The sequence below is a fragment of the Barbus barbus genome (assembly GCF_936440315.1).
Source record: "Barbus barbus genome assembly, chromosome: 31".
Lineage (NCBI taxonomy): Eukaryota > Metazoa > Chordata > Actinopteri > Cypriniformes > Cyprinidae > Barbus > Barbus barbus.
This window is the reverse complement of record NC_136759.1, coordinates 15,723,190-15,737,046: the sequence shown is the minus strand read 5'-3', so window position 1 is coordinate 15,737,046 and position 13,857 is coordinate 15,723,190. Positions and strand designations below refer to the sequence as shown.

Genomic DNA, 13,857 nt, shown 5'->3' with positions numbered 1-13,857 from the left:
AATATGTGCGCACATGTGTGTGTGGGAAGTTCTCCTTTTGTTGAGAGCATTGCATGGATGCTCAAAGCCTGGCTCACTTAATAGTCAGTAACCTCTTGATTGCTCAAATTCAAATGAAACTGCAAATGAACCTTAGTCTGGATATATAGCTCAGCACAGAAAGCACCTGTGTGCTCTTGATGCAAGTCATGGCTCCACCAATTGAGTCATCATCCTGAGAGGTACAGCTTTGATTAATAAATTGCCCATCACACCCTTTAATTAACTATGGCGAAATCGCAAAAATGTAGGTGAAAATCTTCTAAGGCAAGGGAAATTCCAAACCATTCTGGCTCAGTTTTGTGTATATAGGTGCTACAGACTTAAATGATGTTTTACATTACAATCCAGAGTCTCCACTTCAGTGTTGACAAAAGCAAACACACAAACAACAGTTGTTTTTATTTATGCTTTTTATTTGTGCATTTACCTAATTGCATAAATAAAAAGCATAAGTAAAATAAATAAATAAACATTTAATTGTGCATTTATTGCATATATATATATATATATATATATATATATATATATATATATATATATATATATATATATATATATATATATATATATATATATATATAATAAATAAATAATAAAAAATTTAATTGTTATACCAATAAATAATTTATTATATCATCAAATTGGGTAAATCTGTATATAATATGTAAAAAATAATATAGTATAAATAATAAATTTACATGTAATATAAAATACTATAAAAGAGTTTTACATTTTACAACAATTTAATATCAATACCAAGACTAGTAATGTATCAACATTTTAGATAATGTAAGATTGACCAGCAATCTTGATGTTCTTTTACCAGCAATCTTGATGTTCATGTGTCCATCTAGCAGCAGATTCTCCGCCTTCAAGTCCCGGTGAACGATGTTTCGATTGTGGCAGTACTCAACAGCAGACAGAATTTGCCAGAACTTGCGTCGTGCCTCTGGTTCGCTCAGCCGTCCATGCTTGGCTAGGTAGTCTAAATAAAGATGAAATGAGGTTAAAGGATTAGTTCACTTTTAAAAAAACTTTTGCTGATAATTTACTCACCCCCATGAGTTGGACATCTTGGATGACATGGGGGTGAGTAAATTATCAGCAAAAGTTTTTTTAAAAGTGAACTAATCCTTTAACTAAACATCACAAATACACAAAGCACGGACATGAATCAATGAAACATTTTGCATGGGTAATATAATGTAAAATGGATCAAAAATAAAATGGTACTGGACAAAAAAAAAAAAAAAAAAAAGTAGAAAACCATGACCACACGTTGTACCGGGAAAGGCTCCGGCGGAGTGGTGTAGCTAGTGGCAGAGATTGATGAGCCACAATAAGGAGGCTCTGTGGTGTGAGTGGGGGTAAACATCCCCCCGGATGGTGCAATCATGTGGTCACCACACCCTAGAGTATTGGGTCAGTCCCTGACCCTTGGCCTGTAGCCAAACCTACAGTCCTCACACATTCCAGTCCATACTCGCCTTGGGATTACATTGAGGTGGGCTGGCAGAGCAACTGTGGATACATGGTAGTGTGTTTAAGGCATCATTCTCTACATAAGCTGTTTTTCAAATATCAAAAACAATTTTCAAAAACAGACAGCAATTTGTGATCGCTTGGATAACCTAGCCTAGCCTTAAGGTGTAGTTACATTAGCGTAGCTTCAGATAAATTTCACAGGAAATAAAGGCATTGTTGATTGTCAATAGTTTAGAAGTGTATGAAGCACAGCTCAGAAGTCACTTTCAAACAAAAAAATCTTCGTTGGCAAATTCACGTTATTTTAAAATGTGCAAAATCTACAGGGGAACTTTTCGTCCTCACACGGAATTTCCAATCACGCAGATTCCTACAGAAATGATTGATTTCAGCACCAAAATTTCACAGAGAGACAGCACTGTACTATAGAAGATACATAAAAAAAACATTTTTTATACATATTTTATATAAAAAAAAATATAAAAATACTACAATAATAATAATAATTTTACAATAATGCCAAATGTAAAATTCATTGAGCTAACCAATTAGATACCAGATGCAACATTCTGAAATTGTGCTCCATTTTAAACTTTTTTAGGACTACGCTGCTAATCAAAAAACACACACCTGACATAGGAATGTCTCATATTTGTGCCAAATGGCCAGCAGGAATCTACTTTGAGATAAGATGTTCATACACTTTGCTTTATACCACTCAACCGGCTATAATCACCCTCACTAAATAACAGACTGTGGACTTTGGCCAACAGAACAACATATCATTCTGGTGTCAACATACCAGGTACATCAGGCCTCTAAAATGCACTTGTTATACATGATTTTTTTCTTCTCTTTGCCATGTGAGCATAACAAGATAGACCTAAAAGAAGCGGACCAGCTGACCTAATAAAAGTTGCTTTTACTTTATAAGTAGTACAACCGAGTTGCTCTCAACTGACCCTTACAAACCAGAGCGGCAGTCGCACTACAGCCGCATGGACTGACTAACTGCCTTAAAGAGGCACGCGAGAGGAGAAAGAGCATTTCCTCTTCTCACCAAGGTACATTTTACTGCAGGGCTTGGGTTTTAAAGCATGAACTAGCTGAACCCTGTAGCAGTATTGCCATTTACAAAAAACTCATGGTATTTTAAGTGTTCCACCAACATGAATTCACTGAAATAAAATAAGTAAAATAAAATATTTGTAATAATAATAAAAAATAAGTCTTTAATTAATCAAATATTTTAGAAAATAAAAATATTTCATGTTACATTTCATAGGTCTTTCTGAATATATAAGCATATAAAATAACTTTAAAAGAATTAGAAAAATTGTTAAAAATAAAAAAACACTTCAAATGATTCTTCTTTAATTAGATTACCATTTATTTTAAGCTTTTCACATCATTATTCTCTTTCAGCATCATTCTTCATACTCTTGCTGTATGAATGTTTTTAATTATAAGAAATACTTTTATATTTCAAAGATATCAAACAGTCTCCTTAATTTATTAGATAAAACTGCATATATAAAAGAATACTACTATGGTATTAAATATTCAAAAGAAAAACTATGGTACTTCCATAATAAATGTGCAAAAAACATGGTAATACCAAGAGGAATTTGGTAATTTTCTGTTAGTGGATCTTGCACACATAAACAAATAAACTAAACTATTTCCAACATACAGAATACATTTCATCTGGTCTTCAAACACATGTACGCTCTTTCCAGTGAATCATAAATGATCTAGACAGGAATTATGAGTTTTCCTATACTACCATTAATTAATGCTCAAACCTAAAATTGCCAGACTAGAAATAGAGCCTAAGGGTAAAAGGCAGGGATCAAGAGGCTGAGGGCAGACACGGGTGTCAAGACTGATCAGCTGACATGTTCAAAAAGAACCTTTTCTCCAGCTCTGAATTTTTCTAAAATATGCATGGCCTACATTTCTCCCCTCCACTTCCAAAATTCAAATCAATGTCCCTTAGCTTTCCCTCTCTCTCCTGCTTTGCCTGTGCATTCTACAGCTCCTACTTATTCGAAGTTGACCCAGTTTCCAGGTCTCTCTAATGCTGGCGGTGCTGGTGGAGCAGACAAGCTCTCGTGGTGGGCTTCTGGGTTGCTAAGCCCCACCACGGGGGACCGAACCCAGCACTTCACAGCACCAAATGCTGCTCTAGCTCTCTCTTTTATCCCTGTGAAGATTATCTGATGGAAGTGAGTGCCTGTTTTACGTTAGGATAGCTTAGATTCAGTGGTGCAAGCAGACACCACTTGCTCTTAAAGGTTCCAAAAAGTATCTTTCATAATTTGTGATTATCTGGAGACTTTTAGTCTTGATAGCGATGGCACATGCTGTAAATGCATAATCATATTGTGCAACAGAGAATCAAAATAGCTGGACAGCATGGCCTCTCCGTACTACAAGACAGTAATTATGTGGTAATCTCGACAAAAACGGTCATGAACGTATTAGTTATGCTATGTCAACAGATCATTTTATTTGTTTGACCTCGGCAACCTCATTTCAAGTCTCTATGGGACATTTGGCTGTTATCTCACCACGTAGTACACTTGGGTGGGAACAAGTAATTTGGTTTGCCCCAGCCACGACATCCCTCTTTATATCTCTTTCAAAACAGAGAGGCTGTTGTCACATCCAACACCAGGGTCATGGTGTCCACACAAAGTACACCGCAAGATTGTAAAAGAATCAAGCTAATTGTCTGTTTTATTGTCTAGCAATAAAACACTTTACCAGTATGAGCGTGCCGATTGGTGGCTGGACAAACAGAATATGCGTGACAAATATGTTTACCAAAAATATAGCAAATACATCCGAAACAAAACAGTGTTAAGTAATTTGTCTGTCTGCAACGAAAGCCGAAATGTTACACAATGCAGAACTACAGCCAATTAAATCCAATACAGTTTTGGACCAATAGTATTTCACTGTGGGCAGGGCTACTCTATCTATAGGCTTTATATTACAGAATTTCCCTTAAAACGCATTCAAATTCTAAAAAAAATTAAATAAAATTGACTACCCAGGGCAGGAACAATTTCTTGGTAGCATATCACATTGCCGTGTACTGTGAAACAGACACACTAGTATGTAATAATAATGTGTGATGATTATGTGAGTTTTCATAGGTGGTACACAGCAGTCAAAGAGATCAGTCACTGGAAGTGATGTAGTCTACTTTTACACCACTTTCACCTTCAAGAAGTGATTTTTAAAGGGATAGCTCATCTAAACATGAAAATTCTGATTGCAAACCTGTCTGACTCTTCTCTGTGTGAGTATACCACCAGAATATCTTTTTTCCATATACTGTAATACAAGTGAATGGCTACAGTGAAAAAATCCATTATACAATTTCATTACAGCAATCCGTAGGAATTGTTCCCTAATATTCCATACAAGTCATACAATAGTTTCATGGCAAAAACTAAATGGAAGAGAGAATAAGGACCTAAATTTTAGTGCAAATGTGTCAAATGTTATTGTTAAATGTTATCACCCAAAAATTACAATTCAGAAAATGAATTACTCGGCCTCATGTCATTCCAAACCCATAAGACCTTTGTTCATCTTTGGAACAAAAATTAAGATATTTTAGATGAAATCCAAGAGCTTTCTGACCCTGCATAGGCAACAACGAAACTGAAATGTTTATGGCCCAGAAAGGTAGTAAAGACATTGTTAAAACAGTTCATGTGTCGTGGTACTCATGTGAATGGTGTCAGAGACTGACCCAGGAGAGAAGAAACCTTTGAATAAAGTCATTACTTTTGTTTTCTTTGCACTCAAAAAGTATTCTCGTAGCTTCATAACAATATGGTTGAACCAGTGATGCCACATGGACCATTTTAACAATGTCCTTACTACCTTTCTTGGCCTTAGCTTTTCAGTTGTGTTTCTGTCTATGCAGGATCAGAAAGCTCTCGGATTTCATCAAAAATATCTTTACTTGTGTTCCGATGATGAACAAAGGTCTTACAGGGTGAGTAATTAATGAACTATCCCTTTAAAACTTCAGTCCCCATTCACTCTAACTGAAACAGGTGAAAAATCTTCTCTTTGTATTCAACGGACGAAAGTAAGTCACTCAGGCTTTGAATAACAAGAGTAGGAGTAAATGAGGACAGAATTTTTTTGCATGAACTATTCCTTTAATTTTCTTCGACCTTCAATTCTGCTCTTAGGTTCGAGCTTGTGTGTCAGACAGAACAGAACTCCAAAGCAACGGAAAAACCGACAGCTGAGCCATCAGAATATGATCATCATCGCTGACACATTTGTTGCTTGTGACTATGATGGTTATTCTCACAGACTGTGTTTGTCTCGCCTGAGCTAATTTCAGCCTGACCTTTGTCACTATCATCTGAAACCAAGATGTTAGTCTGAATAAACACTTTCTCCGTGTCAGTGATGTGGAATCAGGATAAACGTATAGTTAAATTGATAAGAGGTAGATTTGGCTGCCAGACATCATAAGAAAAGCATCATATTGCGAAACAACAAAAAGAGCGAGAACAACCACATCCAAATGTGGTAGTCAGCTTTTTGCCAAAAAAAGACATCCCCAAATTGTACATCCTGTGAACCCCACGTTCATCCAATATTGTATAGATAAGATATTTAAGCCCTGTGAGTATTATTGGTTGCTATAACAATTATTCATTATGTGATATATTTCATATCAGGTATCAAAATTTTTATCACACCATTGTAAATGGTACCACTTACCAAAGATTTCCCCATTCTTGGCGTATTCTGTCACAAGGTACAGCATATTCTTGGTCTCCATGACCTGCGTGAGGATGAAAAAATAATGCGTTATGGGTAATATCCTCTGTCTTTGATGGCGTGCATAGATCCAAAATACACATGAACCACAAAGCGAGTGCAAAAAGTGGGTTGAGTGATAAAATGACTGCTACATTCAGCTGAAATCTGAAGTATCCCATTGAGTTCACAGTATTATAATGAAACACACATGAATCAGAGTGGGGTGCTGGTTTAGTCGTAGGTTCGATTCACAGTGCAGTGTCAGAGCCAGCAATGTGTGGGAGGACTCCAGAATTAGCCAAAGAAAACAAAAAGATGAATAGACCTAAATGTAGTAAAGAAAAGCGGCATGTTATAATTCACACATTCACAGAGTCCCACATAAACTTCCAGGACTCCCTGGAAGAAGAGATTTTATATCTCAATGGGACTATCCTGGTAAAATAAAGGAAATAATAATAATAATAATAAACACTACTGTCGGCCATTTATACAGTCAATTTGTTTTACTGATACATCGACCTAGAGAGACTTTTGTGGAAATCAGCTTTATCTGGGCTCAACTTGTAGGGGCTTTTCTGCTCTTGCCATTTAAAGGCATTACAGAGTTGACTAATAAAATCAGCAACTAGGCCAGAATATGAATCATCTTTTAAACTCCTAAACCAATTCTCCTTTCCAGAAACATGTTTTGATGGAAGCTGTGATCTCAGAGCTGTTCAGAACACAATGATCACAAAGCACTTCTTATCCCAATCAGCTGCCAAATAAGCAAATAACTGGAGATAACTCAAATTATCTCATGTGAATAGTTGATACTACACTAGGCTGTCTGTTATGTGACACACCAGCAGGTTAGTCACATTACACCAAGGGATGGGTCATTCTGTTGCCAAAGATAACTGTCAACAAAATAGGACTATCGATCAATTTGAAATTACATAATACGCCTATTCTAATACACTGCAAATAATTTAGTGTAGAAGCAATTGCTAGTAATTCTCAAAACTTTGTACACTAGTAATAACACACTGAATGTAGAAAAAATAAAATAGTATTTTCTTATAAAACATACTCCAATAAAATTTGTTTTATTTACAACCTAGAAAATAAATTATTAAAGTTTGTGTGAATGTATGCAGTGTTACTTTTAAAAGTAATGCATTACAATATTGTGTTACTCAATAAAAGGTAACTAGCCTAATTGTTTTACTTATGGAAAGTAATGCATTACATTACTTTTGCGTTACTTTTTCTTACCTGGGCTAGGCTAGCTTATTTGTTGTTGTTTTTTTGATAATAAAAAACCCAAAAGTTAATTTTTGGCCCTTTCACACCAAAAGTGAAATTCATAAGCCTGCAGGCTAAAGGAAGTGCCTCTGCACCTCACTCCCAATTTCTCTTAATATGGGATAGGAGAGGTGACTGTGAATAAATTAGAAAAAGTAACTTTCCTTATTTATTTTAAAAAAGTTTATAAATTTTAAAAACTTAGATATTTTGTTGTTAATTTAAAAGTGATGCGTTGCTTTACTAGTTACTTGAAAAAAAGTCATCTGATTATGTAACTCGCGTAACTTGTAATGTGTTACCACAACACTGTGTGTATATGTATGATTTTATATAGTGGTGGCCAAAATGATTAGAACATTAGTATTTTCACCAGCTAAAAATGCTTAAGTCAGTTATTTCTGTCTTTTGCTGTAGTGTGTCAGTAGGACATATCAGTTTACATTTCAAAACATTCATTTTGCCATTAATTGTAATAATCCAGTGAGATTTGGAGTCTGACAACAGCCAGTGCTCCACACAGAGATCTGATCTGATCATCATCCAGTCTGTCTGGAATGACATGAAGAAACAGAACAAACTGAGAGACTAAATCCAAAAGAACTGTGGCTACTTCTTCAAGATCTATATGTTTTTACATTAGTTTTATATAGTGTTTTTTACATTTATATATTCATGCTTCATAAAGAATTTGATTATGCATGTGCGCTGCATATGCACATGGGATCCCATCTGATATGACCAAAGAAAAAGCTGACATGAAAAGCTGGTGATGTATGACATGTGAATAGAGGCAGATAACCACAGTAATTTTGGGCCGCTTGCTGCTGCATTATGTGTACATGAGGGTGCGTGTGCAGAGCAGCTGCTTGGTGTTAGGACCCTGAGCCGTGGCAGATGGGGCAGAGGGAAACCGGGGGTTAGAGATGAGATGGCAGGGCCTGCAGAGCTGCCCTCTGTTTATGAGGCCTGAAAGGAAATGACTAATTGACCCATGCCGTTTGAATGGAGTAACCGTTGGAAATAATGATACACTATGATTACACGGCAAGGGCTTGGACTGGTGCCGCTACGTTGTATAATAAGGAAGCGCTATTCCCATTCCCAAAAACCAAAGTGACCTAAAGTCTTACATAATGCTGCAGTGAAGTCACACTGGGGGAGAAGTTCTCTCATCTTCTAAGCGTTTGTGTGACTTTGACTCTGAAGTGTGAATGATCTCTACTTTAAAAAAAGGCTTTAACGTCAACTTTAACGTGTTCATGTGAAAGTTTACTGTGAAAAGTAGTTAGCTATTAACTTTGGCTTGATGGCTGGTAAAATGGTCTGCATGGTGTATCATATAATATTTACTGGGAATATTAAATTGTCGATATAGACATTGGAACTACAGATAATAAATTGTTACACTTTATTTGCTTGTACTATTGTTGTTGTTTTTTTTTAAAAGACCCAACCTTTTAATCTTATGCATCATTGTCAATTCATGTGTGATCCTGAAAGACTTTTTAAGAGTTACCATTGAGTGAAAACGCCACATGACTTGGGCTGTTTGCATGTTCTGCCACTGCTATTATTTAATAGTCAAATTGTGTTTACATATTTCAGATGGACTTTCTTTGTTTGTCGCACCTCTTGCTGTTTTTTTTTCTTTTCTTCAGCATCCTACACTATGAGTGTCTGTTTCATTCCATTTTGTTTGGTGTGTATTAATGCAAGAACAAGTCCTGGGTCAAAGCTACCACTAACAGATGTCTAAACCCATCTTTCCACTGTTGCCTTGTCCAAATACCCACACTTGCGGTCTTGGCCACTTGAGAGCACGTGTGCACGACAGGAAGTAAGTACGCAAGACTGTCCCAGATCTTAAAAACACCAAAGCGCAGTGCCCTTAACGCACACTAAACCCACACTATCTTGAACACCACTCTGGAGCACTATTCAAGGCTTAGTGTATCCCATCATGCATCATGTTTTGGAATAAATCGTGAGATTTTTGCAGAGATCTCACAAGAGGTCACGAAAACCTTTCCAATGTAAGTTAAATACTAATATAATAATTAGATATTATCACATAATTTGGTAGAAAAACAAAGTTTTGCATGATTTATTGGTGCAAAGATGAGCAGTGGTGATATTTATTTTGTACAACATTTGCAACTGCTTTTTATCATTTAATTAGAAGCACCACAAATTGTGTCATGTTATAGGCTAGGATACTGAACAGACCTTTAGAAGTTGATTTTAAAATGCAGAGTATTGAAAATAAAGCTATGTAAACACTTACAGCGCAGAAATTCCACACTGGTACATCTCTCTTAAAACCTTACTATTTTTTAAATAGGTTTTATTTATTTATTTTTTTTACATTTAGTCATTACCAGATGCTTTTTTCCAAATTAACTTAAAAACGAGAAGCACCACAAGCAATTTATCATGTAAGAGCCAACAATACTGGTAGGAAATGGCCTGGGCGGGCATTACCTGGTACAGTTTAATGATGTGCGGATGGTCCAGCATTTTCATGATCTGTACTTCACGATAGATCTTCTCCAGGTTCACAGCATCCAGCTGGGTCTTGTCAATGATCTTTATAGCCACCTGTTGAACGAAGAGCACAGAGACACACTTTTATTGGCACGGAGCCTAATGCCTCGAGCTACTCAGTGAAATTCATTAGTCTTGTTGCTGTCTGCAGTGCAAGTTGATCCAGACTTCACAAGCCCCAGCGCGGATCAAAGACAAAATACAAGTGAGCAAAGCTAATACACACCTGAGCATCTGGTTAATGGCTTAACTACTGAAGTAGGCTAATGATCCAAATTATCTTATTTTCCCACAGGATTTTCATCATTTGACAGACAAATGGGAGAAGAACAGGAGTAATTTACCATTTCATAACCACTCATACCTTAATCCCCCTTTTGACTGTATAATAATAATCTTCAGGTAAGTACACAGAAGCGGAAAAACAGAACAGATTCCACAGTTAAGACTTTGACCCGTGTTCTATATCATTACAGTGATATAAAACATTTATGTTATGAAGAATTACAACACAGCTTACTTCCTATACTGTTAGTATGAGGAAGCTTCATAGTATAATAGAATAAAAAATATTTTAAAGACATCCTGAAAAAATATCAGTCAATCTTGATGTACATTAAACCACAAATTATTTTAAATGCCAAAATAAGGCTCAACAATAAGTTTTTTTTTTCCCTGCTGGTCAAGTCAGTTACCCTGTCTGCCAACATTTTTACCACAATTTATATATTTTTTCCAACACGTTTTAAAAAAAAACTAATAATAATAGTCTGAAAAATAAACTGGTGGGCCCAGTGAAAATATTGGTAAGGATTGCAAAAATTCAGGCTAGCAGAAAAATCACATAATATAATGAAAAAGAGAGAGAAAAAAGTTATATATATTTTTTCTTCTATAAAAACTCAAAACATAATATATTAAAAATATAAAAAGAAATAATAAAACAAAATGATTCAAAGGCTATATAAGGCATATATATAAGGCATAAAAACATTTGCATGATCAACGCATGGAAAAACAATGTACTTGACAAGTGGCAGTTCTGTCTATTGGCCTGAAACTGTCTCACACTGACCACAGGCCAGCCTTGATGTTGACCCCTGGAAAGCATAACGGTAACTGACTAGTTAGACTGTGTGCATTAGAGCACATCACTATGAATAAGCTGTCATATGCGAATGTGGTTAGTCATTCTCAATGGCAGTAACAGTGATCCAACGGTCCGTTGAAACCATGAACAATGCAGGCGGTACACAAAGCAGAAGACACATGCTACCAGAGCTTGTGCATTCTGAAGACAGCTCAGAGGATGAACAGAGAAATCACAAAACACAGGAGACTGATGATGGGAAGCTGAGACAGTGTCTTCCCCACAGAAATGAAGCCGCCTCGAGGCAGCCATTGCAGAGATGCATCAACTGTGTACAACATAATCCTGTAAAATTTCATAATTCCACACAGTGCTCCAATGCTAAACTCTACATCTGCAGACAGTCTGAAAAAAACAAAACACAGAAGCACTCTGACCAAGCGTAAATTACAGCTCACGCCTACTGTTATAACACCCTGAACCAAAACTTTACTGCAAAGCAACACAATGTTGCCAAGGTCAATACCTTGGATTTGTAGAAATCATTTAATGTGGACCGCACTCACAAAGCACACACATTTTAGAGCTGAGTATAACTATTTTTTTTAAATAGTTTATGACATTTTCTGTGACCGCGGTAACCTTGTGTCATGCAATCAGTGCTCAGCAGGGTTTCTTTGCAAGGAATGCGAGACAATCATCAGCTCATGTTTTGTGATGAGACGACATCCATTATCACAATATCACCCTATGCTTATGCAACCACTGCACAAATGCACAACAGCATGGCCTACATTTAAAGGGCACTAAACCAGCATAATTTCTTGCCATTGTACACAGCCTTTGTCTTTCTTTGACAACTAGTTTTGGACACCCTGCACTTTTGGAATACTCTGCATATTTCCATTGAGGTGTTAGTCTGCTGGACGTGCGTTTATCGGTGCATGCAAAGCTGCACAAGGGCTTCAGCTAATTGTAGTCAACATACTTCGGACCAGAGTCTGAATTGAACTAAAATGCAACTGAAAGTGACAAAAATTCCTCCGGTATTAAAAATTAATTATTGGTTTAAAAAAAAAATGTTTTTAACACATACAGGTCTGATAACAATGGTATTTTATAACAAGAACACTGATTTTAATTGAAATATTTTACATAAATTTTGAAAACAAATGTTCATAAACTATTGAAAACTTACTTCAGACTATGAACAAAAAATACAACTGAAGCAATAAAAATGCCTCTGATATTACAAACTAATTCTTGTTTTGTTTTTTGTATTAACATTGTATATATCTGGATATTGGCTTGATGATTTTATTTTCCAACACAAAAACTGATTTCAATTAAACATTTAGCATTTTGACAACATAAAAATATTCAAAACACAAAACAGCAGCCATGATTTGAAGTTATAAAACGTGCCTAAAAATCAAATCCAGGTGGCTCCCTAAAAAACAACAACGTGACACCGCTTCAGACAAACAGGTTGTTTGTTACCCAAAGATACGAAGTCCTCACATAACTAGTATCAACAACAGTATGATATAATCAAGCCAGAGTCAAACTTGTATCTCGTAGTTTTTTCTGTGCAGTGCACAAGGGTTAGTTAGAGCAGCTGATATATTCTCAACTCACCTCTGTCTTGGTTATACGATGTCTTGCCAGTTTTACAACAGCGAAATTCCCCTTTCCAAGAGTCCGCTCGATGTCGTAGAAGCCCACTCGGACGGGACCCCTGAGCACTGGCTTTTGGTGACAGTCAGCCATGACCATGCTGTTAGTGAAGCACTAGGGTTTGGGGCGAGAAGATAGAGACCTGCCACTTGAGCCTCAAGATAACGAGGTCGGCAGAGGCTAAAACGTGTAGAAAATGTCAGCGTGCCGGCCAGGGTGCTCGCTGACGGTCCGCTCCAGTCTCAGCAGAAGAACAGGGGAGCGTTTAGGAGCGCGGCGATGTGTCACGCCACCTCCTTCCATACAATAGAGCTCTAATATTTCAGCTGTGTTTGCGAGAGTACACGAGTTGACTTGCAGGAGGCATCATGTTCTGTGGTTGACGTGCATTGACGTCAGAGCCTATGGGGGTATTTGTACAAGGGGCGGGGCTTCGAAGCGCTTCCACACTCCAGTGCCAGCCCGTTTCCAAGACGACCAGACCCACCTCTTACGTCAACGGCCAGAGCGTCGCTGTGTTTGCTCGAGCGCTGTCTGTCTCTGTGTGTGTGTGCCGCCAGCAACTTTGATAAAGTCTCTCGCGTGCTTCAGTCGAGGAATGATAGCCGACGGCGACGGGCTCGCTGTTTGAAGGCGGTACGCTGTGTTTTCCGGCTTTATAGTCTCTTAAAAGCAAGTACAAGTTCCCCCATTAAGTATTATTTGGAAAATATTTAGTTTCTGAATATTACAGTACTGTACTGTTAGATGCATCCATATACAGGCAAACCAAAAATTATTCAGACACCAAATATAATTTTTGATATGTTTTTACTGGTGGGTGCAGGACACTATAGTTCATTTACATAAGTGAGGATAGCAAAATAAACTGTGACACATTATATCCAAAAATTATTCATACAATGGACTACCAGTAAAAT

General features: G+C 36.9%; 1 protein-coding gene across 1 annotated transcript in view; it reads right to left on the bottom strand.

Moving 5' to 3' along the window:
- Positions 1-13,328, bottom strand: part of sik2b (salt-inducible kinase 2b) — a 40,074-nt gene extending 26,746 nt beyond the window's left edge. The window contains exons 1-4 of the mRNA XM_079388041.1: positions 12,899-13,328; positions 10,108-10,224; positions 6,292-6,355; positions 866-1,027 (exon numbers count right to left, since the gene is read on the bottom strand). Of these exons, the coding sequence (XP_079244167.1) occupies positions 866-1,027; positions 6,292-6,355; positions 10,108-10,224; positions 12,899-13,036 (481 nt within the window). The 5' untranslated portion in view covers positions 13,037-13,328. The remainder of the gene's footprint in view (positions 1-865; positions 1,028-6,291; positions 6,356-10,107; positions 10,225-12,898) is intronic.
- Positions 13,329-13,857: the final 529 nt, after the last annotated feature.